The sequence below is a fragment of the Malus domestica genome, chromosome 05, assembly GCF_042453785.1.
Source record: "Malus domestica chromosome 05, GDT2T_hap1".
NCBI lineage: Eukaryota > Viridiplantae > Streptophyta > Magnoliopsida > Rosales > Rosaceae > Malus > Malus domestica.
Genome location: NC_091665.1, coordinates 45,178,876 through 45,198,836, shown reverse-complemented (window position 1 = coordinate 45,198,836; position 19,961 = coordinate 45,178,876). Strand labels below are relative to the sequence as shown.

Genomic DNA, 19,961 nt, shown 5'->3' with positions numbered 1-19,961 from the left:
GGCAAGATAACTCCACCACCATGGAATATATGGCGTGAGATAGAAGGAGAGAAAATTTTAATGCAGGCTTAGAATCCCACCAGCTCTTGGGGCGAGAGAAAGAAGAGAGGGGAATATTATTCCCACTTCTCAGTGTTTTATTATGTTTTTGAACAAATACTGCATTGAACATCAAAGTGTTTTCTTTTTAGTACCCACATCTCTCAATGATAAAAAGCGAAGATGGCATCGAATTCTTTATAAAAAAAAGCTACAAGATTATTGTAGGGGGGCCCCACTCCAACATATTTATTTTAAATAGAGAACGTTCTCTCCATATTTGCCGTGTAAACTCTATTTTGTAGCTATATCATTTTTGTAATTTCTTTTAATGGAGAGATGAAATTAAAAATTAAGCACATCCCTCTCCTAATGATGAAAAGAGAAATATTTATACGCTTGGTTATGAAGTCTCCGTTTGACCTAAAAGAAATTGTTTAATTACACTTTTTTTGCCGAATTGGAAAACATAAACTCTAATTCTATAATAATTCATTTATAAGTAAAATAGAATATTAATAAATCTTTAATTAGTACAAAGTGACGCACTGTATTAGTTTGATGCCAAAAAGTACTTATGTCCACGGACAACGTGTCAAATACATTCGTTCTCTAACATGGACTTCGTACATTATTAATGCAGCCTCATACTTCCAAAATTCCAAGCACCAATTTCTCTCCATGCATCGAACTGTGGCACACTTCTGCCACACACCCCACCACCTTTTTGGTCCAAAAATGGGCTCTCAACACCCACTCCACCAACCCATCTTACACTCCGAACCTGAACCCGTAGCACAAGCCTCCAGCGATGGAGACGGTGTGGACTTTCTACTCGAGAAGGTGCTATCCGACACCCAATTGCCCTCGTTCAAGCGATTCCGCTCGGCCACATGGATTGAACTCAAGCTCCTCTTTCGTCTTGCTGCTCCCGCCGTCTTGGTTTATGTCATTAACAACTCCATGTCACTTTCCGCTCGTGTCTTTGCCGGCCACCTCGGCAATCTTGAGCTCGCCGCCGCCTCTCTCGGCAACAACGGCATCCAACTCTTGGCCTATGGCCTCATGGTACATTTATCAATATAACTTATGTGTCCTATGACTTGTTGTGTTATTAACTAGCATGTCAATTATTAAGTTAGAACTAAGATGATGAACGTTTTCAATATGCTCGATCACACAAAAAAAACGTTTCAAATTGACAATATCACAACATATATAACATGAAAATTAATTTATATACTCTCAATCACATGCATTTTATGTTGTCATTCTTATCTCTTTAATAAATTATTTTCTTTGTTCTGGTTTCTTGCAGCTAGGCATGGGAAGTGCAGTGGAGACTCTATGCGGGCAAGCTTACGGTGCCCAGAAATATGACATGTTAAGCATATACCTTCAAAGAGCAACCATAGTCCTATCTCTGACTGGCCTCCCACTTCTGGCAATCTTTCTTCTCACAAAACCCATGTTGATTTTACTCGGCGAACCGCCCGCCGTGGCCTCAGCCGCCGCCGTATTTGTCTACGGTCTAATCCCTCAAATATTTGCCTACGCCGTCAACTTCCCCATTCAAAAGTTTCTCCAAGCACAACGAATTGTGGCCCCGAGTGCTTACATATCAGCAGCTACTTTAGGAGTGCATTTGTTGCTGAGCTGGGTTGCTGTGTACAAGCTGGGTTTAGGGTTGATAGGTGCGTCTCTTGTTTTGAGCTTGTCCTGGTGGATCATAGTTGGGGCCCAGATTGTTTACATCTTGGTTAGCAGTCAGTGTAAGCTCACTTGGAATGGTTTTAGTTTGCAAGCCTTTTCTGGGTTGTGGGATTTTTTCAAGCTATCGGCTGCATCGGCGGTGATGTTGTGCTTGGAGTGTTGGTATTTTCAGGTGCTAGTTTTGATTGCTGGGTTGCTCAAGAACCCCGAGCTTGCCCTAAATTCTTTGGCCGTATGGTAAGATCCCAAAAACACTCTGCTTTCATTAATTAATTTAATTTAATTTAATGTTACGCATTTTAATTAAGTTTGTATTATTCTTCTCACTTATAAATATCAAGTCTAAAATTTAATTCTCACAAATTTGATGTAAAATTATTACGTGTCAGCCTAAATTTCACATTATATTTAATGTAAATAAACTTTAATCCAAATAAATGATCTGGTTAACATTACCCACTCACAATTTATTGAGGAGAGTGCGTCCACAAGTGGACGAATATATACCTTCTCCTTACCACAAAAGGACATGACTTATCAGTCATTACCAAAATTTTCCCTCACATAGAAACATAAACGCTCAAGGCTTTTTGAAAAAGGATAATACTAGAGAAACTAAATTTATAAACTAAAATTTGTAAACCAAATAATGTTGATATTTATAATTAGATTATTATTTAAGTGTTGATTAACGTGATTATTTCATATTGGTGACATATCTTACCCTTTCGAAAGTGCCATATATAGAATGAGGATCCTCTGCGGATCCTCTTTCTGATGATCCCAGAAATCCTCAAATCGTGTCCATTTATTGTAAATCGTGTGGTCAGTTTTCATCAAGTATTGTTCACGTTTAATTTTAAATAAAATTATTTAAAATAATTTTTGCCCGCACAATGTACAATGAACAAACAAGATTTGAGGATTCCCAGGATTCTCACAAAGAGGATCCGCAAAGGATCCTCATTCCCATGCCCATGTATAGGCTTCAATATTGACATATAGATATCTTCCACGCACCCATCAAATCCTAATAATAACATCAATCTCGTATGAAAATAATTTAACATCAATCTCGTATTAAAAAAATTAATTGATTTCAAGATGCCTAACTCCGTAGTGAAGTGATGTATCAAGTTCTTGTGTCCACTTGATGTTGCACAATATAAAGTTGTTTTTACTCAATTTGTATAAAAGACATTAATTTGGTCATATACACACCCCTTTACCTCGTTAATACAAAAGAAATTAATTTGGTCATATACACATCCCTTACCTCGTTAAATTTTAACGATTTCAAATCATTTATTTTTTAAATTTCATATAAGAGGTCATTCTTGTTATACTTAACGAAATTAGAAATAATTGTGTAAATGTACTCAAAGAAATCGACGAACATTAAATTTCATCATGATAATCACATAGGTAAAATATTTTAGATTTAGATGAATCTTTGTAAAGATGATTGATCTGTAAATGAAGATTTTAAAAACAACCAATTCAAATTGTTGCAAAAGAATGAAAGTGAACCCCATTTCTTGGACAGATATAAATGTATAATTTGCTTGTGCATGGTTTTGCTTAACGGTGCATAGTTTCGCTTTCTTCTTGTGCAGCATGTCGATAAGTGGAGTGTTGTTCAATGTTTCAGCCGGGTTCAATGCAGCTGCAAGGTACGTAACGTCCGTATATTGTTTATTGTAAGACATTAGATTAATTAATCTAGCTACAAAGAAAGATGAGATTTCACCAAAAAACAAGTTAGCAATATGGGAGTAGCTCAACTTTTTATAAGCCCTTACAAAGTTTCTCCTTTCACCGATATGAGACTCTTTTGACTTTTATATCCTCACATGCCCGTGTGGCAAAATTTCAAACCAAACACATGACAACAGAAATTAGTAACATCAAGCACTTGTGGCCATTCGACTTCATACGAAAGGTAACCTGCTCTGATACCATATGAAGAAAGTTAAGGTTTTATTATAAAATCAATTGGTAATAAGAACAGTAACTTAACTTACTTATAAGTCCCTGCAAGGTTCCTCCTCCCATTAATGTGAGATTTATATCCAACAAGCCTCCTCACGTGTGACAAATTTTTAAGCCTAGCACGTGAACAACACAAACAAGTGTGGCCGTTGGCTTCACACATGAGACAACATGTTGGCATGTGTCAACGTCTTGGATTGATTAGGATTATATTTATGTTTCCTAATTTGGTTGTAACTCTCTTTAATGTTCCTTGTATTACAAGGAAAGAATTTGTGTATATATGTTGCCTCCCAACGGGAGAAGAGAAATATGAACAACATATTTGAAATCCTAAAACTAACTTTGTCTTGGCATCAGAGTAAGTTTTGAATTGTCTTTTTCTCCTTTACTCTAGCTGGTAATCTCTGGAAACCCAGAAAAATTTCCAGCGTGGTCTCAATGCAAGAGAACCACCCACTGGAAAAAAAAAAGAAAAAAAAAAACCCTGTAAACCTAGATCACCAAAACCTCAAACTCAAAGGCACTGCTCACCCCACTGAAAGAAAGAGGAAAAAATAAAAAACCTAGACGTCTAAACCTCTGCGTCTCGAAGCAAGAGACAAGAAGAAGACAAAGATTGAAACTCATAATCATAATTTTATCTTGGTGCCGACATTATAGATTCTTGTTAGCTTCAAAATCAATTTGCAAAAGAAAAAAAAGAGCAAAGGATCAAGGTGTGATCTCGAGACAAGAGAGTGACCTAAATCCTTAAAAACCTATAATACAACCACTAAGGGCTGGTTTGGTATTTGCTGTGCTTTGAAAAAAAAGCTGCTTAGTTGGGTTTTGCAGCTTCTTATTTTTGGCTTTTTTCACTCAAAACTGTGAAAAAAGCTGAAATTGAATGTTTACCAAACACAAAAAAGCTTGATACCAGCTTTTTTTAGAATCACCTCAATACCAAACCAGGCCTAAGTCACTGTGTTTCAGATGGCTGCACAGCGAAACCCAGGGAGAATTACAGACGATGTGCAAGAAAAAAAATGCTGAAGCAGGAACTGGGCTTGCATCACTTACCTCCAGTATGCAAGAGTCTGTGCCTGCTGTGTCTACTGCCCACAATTCAATTGGGCAGCAAGCAGGCATGCATGTACCCCAAACCGCTAAACATAAAGGAAATCATGATGCTGACAGCAGACTCGGCAAGGACCCGGACCCAGTCAATCTTGGCCGACGATCCAGTTAACATGGTATCAGAGCAAGGAAGTGGGCTCGTACTGTCACGTGATGGGTAGATGCTTTTGTCCCCACACGATGATGGTTCCTTGGCCTCACGTGTAGGGTGAGTCCTCTTGTCTTCACGTGGTTGCTGATATGTGGATCTCTCACATGTTATCCACTAATTAAGTATCACATAAGAGGGTGTGTTGAAACATCCCACATCAGCCATATCTTTGAGAAAAGAAAAGTTTAAAAATCATAACCCCACTCTAACTAACATTGAGGCATTTTGTGATAAAACATTACACCTGACGAATTGTGCAAGTGGTAATTACCAAATTGAAGACAATATCGATATTGTTGGAAGTGGACCTTCGGCTCGTCTCTCTGATAATTCTAGCAATATAGGAGTAACTCAACCGGATAAGCCCTTGAAATATGTTAAGTCATAATTAATTAAAAAATTAATTGATGAATAAGCAGATATGTAATTACAAATTAATTGATGGGAATTAATGATGCATGCAGTGTGAGGGTAAGCAATGAGCTAGGTGCTGGGAATCCAAAGTCAGCAGCATTCTCGGTTCTAGTGGTAACTTTGGTATCCTTAACTTATGCTGTTGTGGAAGCTGTGATTGTGCTCTCCCTCCGTGACGTAATTAGTTATGCCTTCACTAGCGGTGAAACTGTGTCCAAGGCAGTCTCGCACCTCACTCCATATTTGGCCGTCACTCTCATCCTCAATGGGATTCAACCAGTCCTATCCGGTACGTGCTATCATATATATATCTGGTTTGGTTTAACCATTAGTTAATTCACCAGGGATAAAAGCTTAAGGTTTGAATTATGTATTTTTCGATATGACATTGGATGTGGTGTATACGGAGATTTTTGTGTCAGACCGTTTATACAGGAATCGAATGTAAGAGATTGAGGATTGGAGTGTGTGGGTGTTGGATCAAAGTACAGGAGCAGTGCACAAAAAATTATTAGCATGTGACACCTTATGTTCGTGTAAGATATTAAAACCCGATTATTTAGAAGACAAATTTAAACACTAACTCTTGAACACTAGTTCTTGTGTCTAAGTGAATCATTAAACGTGTGTTTAGATCATTGTTCATGAGAATTTAACTTAATTATGAATATAGATATAAGGGGATCATTGTAGGGGTGGCTGTTGGATGTGGGTGGCAAGCATTTGTGGCATATGTGAATGTGGGATGCTATTACGTGGTTGGAATTCCATTCGGCTGTGTTCTTGGGTTTAGATTCGACCTTGGCGCTGAGGTACATTTACCAACTCAATTATCTCCCTAATTTCTTTTTAAAAAATGAGGCAAATATAAAATTTTACACAATGTAGAAGCTAAATGTAGCTAAATGATTAGTAAATTATAAGAAATTGATACATGTACATAAGTATATTATACAGGGAATATGGGTGGGGATGATTGGAGGAACACTGATCCAAACCTTAATTTTACTGTGGATAACATTTCGTACAGACTGGAATAAAGAGGTAATTTCAGTAATCAATATGCTCACTTAGTATATCCTTTCAAGTTATCTTTCTTTGTTTTTACTGGCAGCTTTATATATGATTAAATATTATTAATTCAACATTTTTGTTTCGTTACTAAAAACTTTGGTATTTTTTGTGGACTGAATAACTCAGGTGGACAAGGCTAAAAATCGCGTGGAGAAATGGGATGACAAGAAGCAGCCTCTGCTAAAAGGTTGATGGCATCAATGGGCTGAGATCATAAAGCCACGAGTTTTAAATAGGCCACAGTTGCTGGCTCGGCACGCCATGCATGCATTGCAGGCTGGCGAACTCTATATATAATTGCCAATGTAATCTAAATTATACCCATTAATAAAATAAAAAATATTACTCTTATCACATTTTTTAAAGGAGAGAGTTAGAGAGAGATTCAGCGAGGATCGGATAAGGTTTTTGCTTCCATGTTTTTCATCCCATTGAATCATAATCACCAATCAAAGATAAGGGTAGATTACAAATAATCTAACATTAATTTTCTATCTTAAGTATTGTCTAATGACACGTTAAGCCACAAAGAAGTTTTTCTCTCCTATTATAATCAATCATCTTTCTATTTATAATTGTGAGTTTAGGTCAAGCAAGCTGGTTATATGTGTGCGTATATATATTGTAAGTAAATTTTTTTTGAAAGAGTAAAAGTTTAAAGGTTTTTTACCATTACAAGTCAAAAAGCATTTTACAAATTGGATTTAAGTCGATCAACGTTTTCAATTTATTCATACATATATATATATATATAACCATGGTAAGTAGTCCAGTAGAAATTAATGCGGTAGAATTCCAAGTCAAGTATGTTCTCTGATTATGAGTTTGAGACACAAAGTTAACAAAAACATAGATGATTTTTTTATTGAAAACTTTGAGAGAATGTGTATTCAACTGCACCAAATGTGAGCTAAAATGCCTATAAACTTTTCGAATCCCAATAAAGATTAGTCATATTCTTCGAAGTGTGGAATGGAACTTTTTTTAGGGATCCCAGGAATCCTGTGATCTTATCTGTTCATCATATATCGTGAATGTGCGATCAGTTTTTATTAGGTACTATTCATATTTAATTTTAAATTTTAAATTTTAAAATAATTTCTGATCGTACGATTTACAATGAACATGTGAAATTACGGGATTCCTAGGATCTCTAAGAAAATGATCCTCGCCGGATCCTTTTTCGTGTGGAATGCCTTAGGTTTTCATGTTAGGCTAAAGTTATGTGTTGAAAAGTGAAAAAGGGCATTACAATTCAGAAGTTAAAAATGGGATTACAGGATGATCTTAAAAAGAAACATTCAGTTCCATCAATCAATGAGAAAAAGGTGTGCCATGCATGATGCATGATTAATGAAACGAGTGATTTTTTATCAAATAATAATGGAGGGAGTGAGTTGCTGGGGAAGCAAAGCATAATATATACAAAGCTATTTGTGAGATAAAGCGTGCCAAGCACAATCCTGCTGACTATTCTAATAACTAAAAAGAAATATAATATAACAGTCCCGTCAAACAACTAATCATAACTATTAGAGCAACTCCACCCATGCATGTAGGCCGGGGGTCAGGAGCACCTCATAGTCATACAACACAAGTTTAAGTTTCATGCAAATGTATACCTAGCAAATATATAAATATATATATGTCATGTTAATCATAACATGGGGCTAGAGTTCCAAGTGTAGTTAATAATTATAACCTTAAATATATATACATTTTTCTTCTTCCGACTGTAAACGATATTATACATTAATTTTTGCTAAGAAAATGAATGATTGTTTTTAGAGGTGTGCTATCTACACACCCGTTTTTACTTCTCACACACCTCTTGTTGATTTCAGTCCCTTGATCTTCTTTAATTCATCCGATCCGACGACTGAAAATTAAAAAGATGTGTAAAAAGTAAAAGGTGTGCACACCCCTTGTTTTTAATCGAAACGCAATGCTTTGAAGCGAAGGATCCTAGCCTGCACGAACAATCCACCACTTGTAAATATAAACATTAATTTCTGGAAACCCATAGTTTACTTATTTGTGGACATTTTTTCAGACACTAATTAATTAGACTAATTGGATTTATGGGTTGCTCTACGTGGACCAACTATATTTTCCCTCTGGCCACTTCTCCAAAATTATATTAAATAACGGTACAAAAAGTGACAGTTAATTAGGACAGTAGTACTAATGCGAGGAGTGTCTTGATGGGAAGTTGACTTCTTTGCACAAGCTAAGAATATATTTCTTGATCGATGGGTTTGATGCTTCACTACTTAAGGGATGGGTTTGATGCTTCACTACTTAAGGGCATCTTCAATGAAAACATGCAATTTTGAGATGCAACAACTATATTTACATTTTATTTTATATTTTTGGTAAATGTAAATGAAAGTTCTACTTTAATGGATGAGATGTAAATTTGAAATCTCATTTAATTTTTTTTTATCTTTGTTTAGTGGCACACATCACTAAAAGATGTAAAAAGAATGTAAATTTAGGGTTATCTTAACATCTTTTGGCGAAGATAGATAATTACATTCAGTCACTGGAGAATTTTCTAGCAAAAAAAAATGTAAAATGCCCATTTTTAAAGCATTTTCCATCTCCCATTGGAGATGCCTTACTTTGTGCTTTGCATGTCATTTTGAAGCGTACAACGGAAGATAAATTAAGGACCTTCTGATATACGAATTGTATTGCTGATGAGTTTGTCGTCCTGACTCTTTTTGTATTGATAAAATTTTAACCATACCGCTCTTTTAACTTTTACATGCCCGTTTAATGTATGTTTTGGTGATCGTATGAACACAAATGATTGAATGAAATAAATCCATGAGATCGCTTTAAACCAAAACCAGACTGGGACACGTATCATATATATGACATTCTCAAGTTGTTCTATATAAGAAAACAAGCAAACTTTACCAAACGAAATTACAAGCTGGTAATTATATATGAAAAAGATCAATGAGAAGAAAACTAAGAGACATAACTAAAAGTATTTCAATCAGGTGAACAAAGCTGGAAGAGTGGCGTTTATATTTCCCTGATCTCCGCGGCCAAACAAGGTCTTGCAAGTTTTTAATTGATTAAAAACTTGCTTATAAACGCAAACCCTGGCAGCAGATATGCTTAGAAGCATGCTCTTCCTCAACTTCTTTAATCTCCTCCCAATCTTCAGCTTCAGTTTACGTACCCGAATCCTCAAATTCGAAGGCCTCCGCCGCATTTCTACTTGCTGCATCACTTTGTAGATCAAGAACTGCGCCCGTCGATGATTTGCCTCTTCGGGATCTTCCTTGTCCATCTTTGAGTAGGCGCCGTACGACTTTCTGATCGTCATAGCCATTTTCTCCAAGAAAAATAGAAGCCAATCACTCACTTTGATTTGAGAGAGAGAGAGAGAGAGAGAGAGAGAGAGAGAGAGAGAGGTGGTTATGCTTATGTGAGCTCAGATGGGTTATTATTAAGTGACGTTTTAATTTATAGAGAGCATTGAAGAGTTGGTTTGCTGATGAAGCAAGCATGTGCACTACCAATGTTTGTTGAAAAAATAATTTTCGTACCCAGTGCACAAGGCTCCCGCTTTACGCAGGGTCTGGGAGAGGTGAATGTCGGCTAGCCTTACCCCCATTTATGGAGAGGCTGCTCCCAAGTCTCGAACCCGAGACCTACCGCTCATGGGCGAAGGCACTTGCCATCGCACCAAGTGTTGAAAAAATAATGCAGAGAAAAATTGCAGGCACTGAGCTGGCCTATCATCATCATCTTATTTGTGCGAGTTAATTAAAAAACCAGCTAAACTATTTTTTTTCTGTTTAATAAGATCATATGATTTAAAAAGGGAAAATGTTACGTAATTTCATTGCATGCGATCGAGCGTGCCTCTATGATTTAATATTTAATTGTAAAGTAAATCCTAGATCACTGTGGAATCCAAGGATCCGGGCCTTTGGTTTTGGATCAGATGCCAATGGATGTGAATGTTTAATTAAAAATAAATAAAGGGAGTACTGTCACTTGTGAACGTAAACTTGGGGGAACTCATGTCAGAAATTAAGAATTAGTTCATGCATTTACTTATTTAATCAAGTATATAATTTATTGAAACTTGCGTAGTTTACACTTTCAACAAAGATCAAGGAGCGTAGGTACATGAATGTGGAGGAGACATGTCTATTAGGGTTCCACACCTTAGATGATATTAGTTAAAATGATTGTACATATCAACCGTTAGTTAGTAAGTTTGTTAGTATTTGGTTAGAGTTGTTAGGATTTTTGTTATAAAAACATAGTTGTGTAATCATTTTGTAATGAATACATGTCTCATATTTCTTTCTCTAAACTCTCTAGTTCATATTTCTCTCTGTTACTCCTTCTTGTTCAATTTCTCTACCATACATTCTTAAATATTTCAATGTAGTTAATAATGTCAAGTATTAGGTTAAGTGTCGAAGGGAAATCGGCCACAAACCTTAGACCTAGTTTGGGAGTGAGGTGCTTAAAAAAAAAGCACCCATGAAAAAAAGCTGTGAGGGTTTTAGGTGTTTGGTAAACTGAAAAAAAGGGCTTATTTTGGAAGCTGCTGTGAGAATAAGCTGAAATCAAAGGAAAAAGCTAAAGCTGTTATTTGCAGCTTTGAAAAACTGGCTTTTTTTTCAAAGCACATGGAGCTACAGTGCTTCTTTAATGAAAAGACCCACTATTAGACTATTTTTTTTTCAAAAGCACTTTTACAAAAAAGTTTACCAAACACTCTGCTGATTTATTTCACAGCCGCTTATTCTCATAGCACAGCCGCTTATTCTCACAGCAGCTTTTTTTCAAAGCACAGCAATAACAAACCAGCCCTTAGTGCATCAACAATAGCATAGTCATTGACTCTTTTACATTGGGGTCCATTGAAATTATTTATTAAAAAAGAAAGAAAAAAACCCCTCATAAGACATAACTTTAGCTTTGTTTTGTATTTTGAAATGTTGATGAGGCATTTTCATCAAACATGTCCTTCAATAGTTGTTCTTAATCAATTGATGCATAAGTCTCTAGTATAGTCGGAATGACATCTAATTAATCAAAAGTTTATGATTATTATTAGTTGAGATGAAGAGAAATTAAAAACATATTGATTCATCATTCAAGTCATTCATTAACCTGACCTTGTCTCCATTACTACTTATCGGTAATTGTTCTTGTCCACTCAAGTTACAAATCTCTAGGTGATCAATCTCGTAATGATATATTTTTTTCTCATCAAAATGAAAAAAGATTAAGTGAGATTATTTCTTTGGCAATGATCACGTGCGAGACACCTACTGTTCAAAGGATGGTATGTGCCTCCACCGATCCCTTCCACCAAATCCGTCGGTAATAATGAAAGTAAACAAAAAAAGATAAGCAAGAGGACTATGCCAAGACTCGCCTGATATTTAATCCACTATTACATATGTCTTAATTTTGAATAATAAAATCCAATCATGACTCTATAATAATTCATGGTAGACCGGCTCTGCAGACATAAGCAAGCACACCGCCAAATTAAGAAATGAAAGGGTGATGCAGGCTGGCCGTCTTGGGATCATTGGGAGGTGAGAGCTCTCAAGTCAACATGAGGCTTGCCATGTTTCAAACAGACAAAAACCTCCACCGGCGTGAAGGATCTTTCAAAATTTAATATACATAATAATTGCAATTAAAATATGCAAAAAAAAAAAAAAAGTTCAGTCAAACCAGAGTGAGGAGGACGTACCGACATGTTGGCTTTCAAGTCAACCTCCACCGGCTTCAGCCTGACAAATACAAGTGATAGTCGTGATTTTTGGGAAGATATCCTATTTGGATCTCTCCCACCAAATCCATCAAATTTATTAATCTGGATTCTTAAAATTTAATTCAACATCTATAAACAAGGAGCGAGGCTCATTTAAAAGTTATAATAATTTTAGCTATTTGATCAAATTTCAAGAGTCCGGATTAATGGATTTGGTGGCTTTGGTGGGAGCGATCCGAAGAGGATCTTTTCCCATGATTTTTAAACTTGAAGCTATGCAATATTATAGTTTAGTTGTATTTTTATGGATGAGGATCCTTTTTAGATTCTCTTTGTGAAGATCTTGCAGATCGTTTCATCAGAAATCGGTCTGTTTATTGTACATCGTATGATTAGTTTTCGCCAAGTACTGTTTGTGTTCAATTTTAAATAAAAAAATTCAAAATAATTTCTTATTGCAGGGTAACATTAACATATGAATGAACATGATGAAGTGATACCTAGGATCCTCACAAAGAAGATCCATATAAGATCCTATTCCGTATTTTTATATATATGTTCGAGAGGTTTTGATTCGACTCATGAAAATAGTAATTTTGATTTTTAATTATTACGGCTGAGTTATTGTATGATTTAGATCAAACCTCCTTCTTAATAAAGTGATGCATAAAAAAAATTATATCAATATTATCAGTTCTGTGTGGACTAAGCATTTAATTATTTCATATAAAAATATTTATAATTATTTTCCAAAAAAAAAAAAAAAACTGGTTATTTTTGTTTTCAATTTTTTGAGTTTGTTATGTTTTTCTCATTCTTAAATGCGATATTCACAACAAGTGTTTAAATAACATACTAATGTAATTGTTTAACTTTGTGTTTGAAAAGAATTTAATCAAATTTAGTACTTTCATATATTTTTACAATCCAAGCTACTCAATAACCTAAAGAGAATTCGAAATTAAGTACAAAAAACGAGTACACTACCGTAACAATTTATTTAAGTTCTAACTTTATTTCAAGTGAAAGCCCCAACTCTTCGTAGGCCAAGTCACTCCACGCCTTGGTGGCCAGTTGCAGTACTCTTCAAGGAGGGGGAGGCACAGACTATCTGGATCCGAGGGATGCCCATTGACAAGGTTTACTAAGACTAAACTCTCCTCCTTGTTCTTCACGTTGGAAGTGTGTTACCTTATGAGCACACTTTTTGTTTCCTCTAGCTAGAGCTGTAATTTCACTTCAATCAGTGTGACAACCAACTATAAATACACAACAAGTTCTACCATTTTAGATAGTAATACTTTTCACGGTTGTCGACTTTATATAAGTATGGTGTTGGAGGAAATTAAAATATACTATTGGATGATGAAAGAAATCGATCTACATGACAAAATTGTGTCTTGCTCTTTTTATCATATGCAGAAGCTTGTGAATTAATTCAGAAAATGCCACTATTGCAAAAGACGAGGACAACCAAAAAACACGACGAGAACAATCCTGGTGTCGACGCCACTAATGATGAGGTTGAGTCGAACTAAAAGCTGGATAGGAATGAGGATAGACGGAAGGAAACGATGAGAAGAGAACGAAGGTGGAATATTTACTAGAAGATGAATGTATGGATAAGATGTTAGAGGAATAAGAGGAGCCGGTCGAGTCAGTTTGAAACTATTGAGTTATAACGTATAGTAAAAGTTTCTATAGAGTCCTGACTTTACATGAAGTTCGATATAAAAAAATTTGGAGTCTTTATATCACTTGTTATGTGGTTTAAATTAGACAATAATTGAATGTAGATTTTTCATTTTTGTATTATTGTATTTCCGGTTTGGAAATAACTGTCAATTCTAATAAGGGGCATAAGGAAAGAGTGGTGCTATCCACACACATTTTTTGACCACCACACACCTTTTGTTAACTTATGTTATTTGATTTTCTTCAACTCATTTGTTCATACGGCCGAAAATTAAAAAGGGTGTCTGAGAAGTAAAAAAAGTAAGCAATTAGAATTCTTCTCTCCATCCAAAAGTAAATAACTTTTTTTTTTTAAATTTCCAAAAGCTAGATCTATAGATTGGGTCGGGTTGGGCTGAGCTTAAGAAGTCAAGGCTTAAACCCTAGTCGATTCTAAATTTTTGGGCTCTAGTAATTAAATGGCCGGACCAGCCCATAACATAAAAAATAAGGCTAAGCTCTGGCAGGCCAGTCGGGTCTCAACTCTGTTTACAGGTCTACCAAAAGCACTTAAAATTTAGGGCTTATTGTATTTTAAACACTTCCTAGTTTATGTTGATTTTCAAATAGATCACAAGATTTCAATTTTCTCACTTTCCACTTTAAAATTTTGAAATTGTACAAATATACATCTCTTGTCTCTTTAAATTTCTATTCGTTCGTTAAATTGATGAGTTTTCTTTGTCAATGTAGTGCAAATTGTACATATACGTTAGCTCATAAAAGATTTTCAAGCTTATCATATCATCAATTTAATAAATTATTATACAAGTAATCATACAAAAAACACATATTGATAAAATTTCAATACTTTAAAGTTCAATATGAAAAAATTAAACTTTGCGATTCATTTTAAAAATGAAACTTTAATGAAAAACTCTCGGTTCTGTTCAATTTAACAAAAAATCATATTTTTATTATAAAAAATCAATTATGGTATTATTCGCTTACAACCTTTTTATTATTTTCGTTAAAACTCAAAGTTTTTAAGTTTTTTTTTATTAATTTTCCTTTTTAAAAACATCTCAAACTTTGGGAGGTGTAAAATCAGTTAAACCTAAAATTTAATAGAAAACAGAACAAGCCTAATCGGCTGAAACCTCAGATCCGCTGAATCCCATGGCTACCAAATCAGCGGCCCAAGACCTCTCCTCCTCCGACACCCCATCCAAACCCCCACCCACTCCTCTTCCGATCCCCGCCAATCCCGAGACTCCGACCACCGCCGCTCCCCGCCATCCTCAACCGCGTCCCACCTCCGACGCCGACGTCATCCACGTCCCCAGCTATTCCAGCTGGTTCTCGCCGGACCACATCCACCACTGCGAGGTCCGATTCCTCCCCGAGTTCTTCGATTCTCGGTCCCCTTCTAAAAACCCTAGCCTCTATAAGTATTACCGCAACACCATCGTCGCCCAATCCAGAGCCGTCAACCCTTCTCGGAAGCTCACCTTCACGGAGGCCCGCAAGTCTCTCGTCGGCGACGTCGGCTCCGTTCGGAGGGTTTTCGATTTCCTCGAGGCGTGGGGTTTGATCAATTACACTCCTTCCGCGCTCAACAAGCCCCTCAAGTGGGAGGACAAGGACAGCAGCAAGGCCGCCGGTGCTTCCTCTAATGGAGGCGCTGAATCCCCCGCCGGCGGTGCCAAGGAGAGCCCCAAGAAGAGGACCTGCAATGGCTGCAAGTCTGTTTGCAGCATTGCCTGCTTTGTTTCCGAAAAGGTCCGTTCTTGTCATTCTCTTGCTACCCTTACTTCATTTGGAATTGAATTTAAGTACTTTGATGTAATTGTCCACGGTTTTAAATTCATAGGTTTCGTTTGGTCGTGTTCGAATTGATTAATTTAAGGAACATTTGATCTTGTTCGAATTGATTAGCTTTGATTTTGCTTTGCAATCCCATGAAGTGTTTTAGCTGATACTATGGTTTGCTGCAACTAAGGTTTTCAATTTGTTGTTGGGAACAGAATGACATGACTCTATGTGCAAGGTGCTATGTTCGCGGAAACTATCAGATCGGCATAAGTTCTTCCGATTTCAGGCGGGTTGAGATCAATGAAGAGATGGGGAGTGGCTGGGCTGATAAAGATACTCTGCATCTTCTAGAGGCCCTTATGCATTATGGCGACGACTGGAGGAAGGTTGCGCAACATGTCGGTAGAAGCGAGAAGGAATGTGTTGCTCATTTCCTCAAGATTCCATTTGGTGAGGAATTTTCTGGCGAATTTTCTGACAATGCAGGTGATGCTGAATGTGGTTTGGAGGGTGATGGTGATGGTACAACACCGTCTCTAAGTAAAAGAATGCGTCTCACGCCTCTTGCGGATGCAAGCAACCCAATTATGGCTCAGGCGGCCTTTCTGTCAGCTCTGGCGGGCGTGCAGGTTGCAGAGGCTGCTGCTTCTGCTGCTGTAACAGCGCTATGTGAGGCGGATTATGAAACAAGTAAAATGAGCGTTACATCTCTGGCTTCGAATGCAAGACAGCATGAAACTGATGCTGAATTAAACGGAGACGACAAAACTGACCCGGATGCACTGGGGGCAGCTTTTGTAGATGCGAATTCACAGCTTGAGAAGGAAGGGCTGGATGTGGGAAGAGCAATCTCCGGGATTACAGAGGTACAGATGAGAGAGATCCGAAAGAAGATTATCCGTTTCGAGGCGTTAGATTTGCAGATGGAGAAAGAGTGGGAACAACTGGAGCAAATGAAAAGCATGCTCTTTGTCGATCAGATGACACTTTTGTTAAGCAAAAGTTCCGCACCAAAAACCGCGGCGGCGGAGGAGAAGAATGTAAAAACGGATTGATTTTCATCATTCGTGTAAAGTTTCGTTGGCTCAATGCAAGTACGGCACCTTTGTTAACATGAATTCATAACAACAAATGTTAAGTGCAGCATCGTGTTCTATCTCAATATGTTACATTGTGTATTTCGACAGCAGAGGATGAACATTTACAACAAATATCTATGTACATATACTTTCCATATTCTAGCCATTTCACAACATAGCTATTAACTTAAAACGGTTCTTGCAAACTACTCGGATTCTAAACCCGTTGACAAAAAGATCGAATTTTATCGTCTCAGCTTATTTGCCCAAACCAGTGCTGTTATCTAACCCACTGAATTTTCAAGCTTCAAGCCAATCAATTGGTTCACCTCAGACCCAAACTCGTCAGGGAGCTCGTTGAATACATCCCGGCAGAACCCGGATATCATAGCGGCCATGGCTTTCTCATACTCAATTCCCCTTTGCTGAAAGTAGAATAGCTGGTCTTCACCAATTTTGGAGGTACTGGCTTCGTGTTCAATTCGAGCTGTGGGATTCTTTACCTGTTAGATAGTGAAGCAATAAATGAGTACTCCATTATAGTTCCACATTATGCGGGCGCTAACTGGACAAAAGCCAAACAGCGTATTGGGACGGAATTGAAGTTGAAATCAATGCAAAACAGCCAAATCAAGATTCAAATCCTTCAATTGACAAACATAAGAATTATACGCGTTAATGCCATTGAACACCGAAATTATGGCCATTGAATGCCATTACCAGCCCGAAAGTATAAATTGGAGCAAGACAAGGACCCAAAAACTTCAGAATTCTCAAACCTACCTAGAACAGATTAGATTTTCACCAGATAAAGAAAGTCTTGAATGTACTGAAAATAGTTTGAACGCCTACTGCAATAAAGCCATGCCTAAGTAGCTCATATTTGTTGGCCATGCATGATGACAGTTGCATATCAGTGTGCCTAATCCATAACCTCGGTAACAGACTAGAAAGTAACCTATATATGAACACCAGGCTCTTGATGCCTCCCACGGGTGTTCCCTTTTCAAATTGATATAACTACAGTGGCTCCTTTAAGGAGTCGAAGGATGCATCATATGAAGTACAGACCATCCAAACAAAATGCATTTGGCACAAGAATGGAGGGACACGGTTAAGCAGAAGGGCAGAGTAACACAAAGTAATGCATGAAAGCAATCCAATGAAGGATCAATTAAATAAAATTATCACTCTTAATAACCATCACGCTAAGGCCAGTCTGTGTTATAAAATTAAAAACCAATGTACGTGATCTTATGCCAAAAACAAAAATAGATAAGATCAAATCAAGTTACCTGGATGTATGGGTAGGTGTTGGCAGCCGCCGTATCTCCAATAAGCATTGAATCACACTGTGAGGAATTTTTAGCATTCTCTGCCTTGGATTGAACCTGAACAAGGCCCCGATAACAGTTCCTTGAATTCCCAGCTGATATGCCCTTTGAAATAATTCTGCTTCTTGTATTTTTGCCCTTGTGTATCATCTTTGTACCTGTGTCTGCCTGCTGATAATTATTAGTCAAAGCTACTGAGTAGAACTCGCCCACAGAATCATCGCCCTCCAAAACAACACTCGGATATTTCCAAGTAATGGCAGACCCTGTCTCCACCTGGGTCCAAGATATTTTCGAGCGAGCCCCAGCACAAAGCCCTCGCTTGGTAACGAAATTATAAATCCCTCCCTTCCCTTGCTCATCTCCGGCATACCAATTCTGCACCGTGGAGTACTTAATTTCAGCCCCTTCACCACAATACAACTCTACCACTGCAGCATGAAGCTGGTTTGTATCATAAGACGGTGCAGTACACCCCTCCAAATACTCCACAAAACTCCTATCATCAGCCACTATCAAAGTCCTCTCAAACTGCCCCGTCTCCAACGCATTTATCCGAAAATAAGTTGAAATCTGCATCGGGCACTTAGTGTCCTTAGGTATATAACAAAACGATCCATCACTAAACACCGCAGAGTTCAAAGCAGCATAATAGTTATCCCCAGTAGGCACCACTCTACCCAAATACTTCCTAACTAAATCAGGGTACTCCCTAATTGCCTCCGATATCGAACAAAAGATCACACCTTTCTCCTCCAAGGCCTTCCTATGTGTGGTGGCTATCGACACGCTATCAAGAACTGCGTCCACCGCAACATTAGCCAATCGATTCTGCTCATTCAACGGCACTCCCAACCTATCAAAGTACTTAAGAAGTTCCGGGTCCGCCTCATCGAGACTATTCAATGCGGGCTTCTTCTTAGGGGCCGAGAAATAACACATATCTTGAAAATTGATTGCAGGGTATCGATTATCAGACCATTGCGGCTCCTTCATAGTCAAAAACTTCTCAAAAGCATTCAATCTAAATTCAAGCATCCAATCAGGCTCGCCTTTCAGCGACGAAATCAACTCAATCGTCTCCCTAGAAAGCCCTTTCGGAATCGAAAACGAATCTATATCTATATTAAACCCGAATTTCTTATCGTACTCGCGATTGCGAAGAAATTCCTCAATCGAAAGCTTACCTGAAGTGCTCGGATCGGATTCAACCGTTTTCGGCTCGTACCCGACATCTGCGCGGACCCGGAAGACCCTTTTCGGAGAGGTTTTCTGACCCGAAAACTTCAAGGAATCGAGCTTCGGGTGAAACCCTTTCGGGAACTTGGGCGGTTCTGAAGCAGCTTGGGGAGAGAAGCTGGAGATTCCGTTGGCTAGCAGAGACGCCATGGTTTCTGTGGCTCAGGAGCTTCAGAGAAAGTCAATTGGAGAGATGGAAGTAAAAAAACTGTGGTTGTGGCATTCAATTCGTGGCCATAGACTTCATAGCCGTGTCGTGTGCAACACACGTACCTCTTTTACCCTTTCGGTCGGCTCTTCGCTACTGCGATGGTGAAACATTGTTTTTGTGGTACAAAAATTTGAATCATCTCAATTTGATTCTCGTCAGAAGCAAATTCGAATTAAATCATTATAGATAGTTCATTATAAAAAGACAGTAACAAAATCTTCATTTTATTAGGTTTGCATTAAAAATTCCTGAAAAAATAACATCCTTCCACTTTTCAAGGTCATTTTTGTACTAAAAAAATGTTGCTCACTCTCCTTTACCATTTAGTATAGATAAT

General features: G+C 37.5%; 4 protein-coding genes across 15 annotated transcripts; 2 read left to right on the top strand and 2 right to left on the bottom strand.

The window, feature by feature from the left end:
• The first annotated feature begins 659 nt into the window (after positions 1-659).
• LOC103427792 (protein DETOXIFICATION 40-like) lies at positions 660-6,853 on the top strand. 11 transcript variants are annotated; one of them, XM_008365872.4, is made up of 7 exons: positions 660-1,107; positions 1,358-1,989; positions 3,369-3,425; positions 5,479-5,717; positions 6,122-6,240; positions 6,386-6,472; positions 6,629-6,853. In XM_008365872.4, the coding sequence occupies exons 1-7, from the start codon at positions 721-723 to the stop codon at positions 6,692-6,694; spliced, it is 1,587 nt and encodes a 528-aa protein (XP_008364094.2). In that variant the 5' UTR covers positions 660-720; the 3' UTR covers positions 6,695-6,853. The 11 variants fall into 11 exon arrangements, 6 of the variants coding, with proteins under 6 accessions (XP_008364094.2, XP_070678981.1, XP_008364093.2 ...); XR_011581675.1 differs by lacking the exon at positions 6,386-6,472 and adding an exon at positions 5,851-5,964 and having other exon boundaries at positions 662-1,107; positions 6,102-6,240; XR_003773783.2 differs by lacking the exon at positions 6,386-6,472 and adding an exon at positions 5,851-5,964 and having other exon boundaries at positions 662-1,107; positions 3,369-3,434; positions 6,102-6,240.
• Positions 6,854-9,509: 2,656 nt separating this feature from the next.
• LOC103408809 (uncharacterized) lies at positions 9,510-9,851 on the bottom strand. Its single transcript, XM_008347627.2, has one exon. It carries the CDS (start codon positions 9,849-9,851, stop codon positions 9,510-9,512), a length of 342 nt encoding a protein of 113 aa, XP_008345849.1.
• A 5,177-nt stretch (positions 9,852-15,028) lies between these two features.
• On the top strand, positions 15,029-16,997 carry LOC103434514 (SWI/SNF complex subunit SWI3B). Its single transcript, XM_008372878.4, has 2 exons — positions 15,029-15,728; positions 15,974-16,997. The coding sequence occupies exons 1-2, from the start codon at positions 15,126-15,128 to the stop codon at positions 16,814-16,816; spliced, it is 1,446 nt and encodes a 481-aa protein (XP_008371100.2). The 5' UTR covers positions 15,029-15,125; the 3' UTR covers positions 16,817-16,997.
• LOC103434513 (iron-sulfur cluster assembly SufBD family protein ABCI8, chloroplastic) lies at positions 16,866-19,771 on the bottom strand. Of its 2 annotated transcripts, none has more exons than XM_008372877.4 (2): positions 18,136-19,771; positions 16,866-17,343 (listed from the first exon to the last, which is right to left on the bottom strand). In XM_008372877.4, exons 1-2 carry the CDS (start codon positions 19,561-19,563, stop codon positions 17,125-17,127), a joined length of 1,647 nt encoding a protein of 548 aa, XP_008371099.2. In that variant the 5' UTR covers positions 19,564-19,771; the 3' UTR covers positions 16,866-17,124. The 2 variants fall into 2 exon arrangements, with proteins under 2 accessions (XP_008371099.2, XP_028959138.1); XM_029103305.2 differs by having other exon boundaries at positions 16,866-17,484; positions 18,136-19,655.
• Positions 19,772-19,961: the final 190 nt, after the last annotated feature.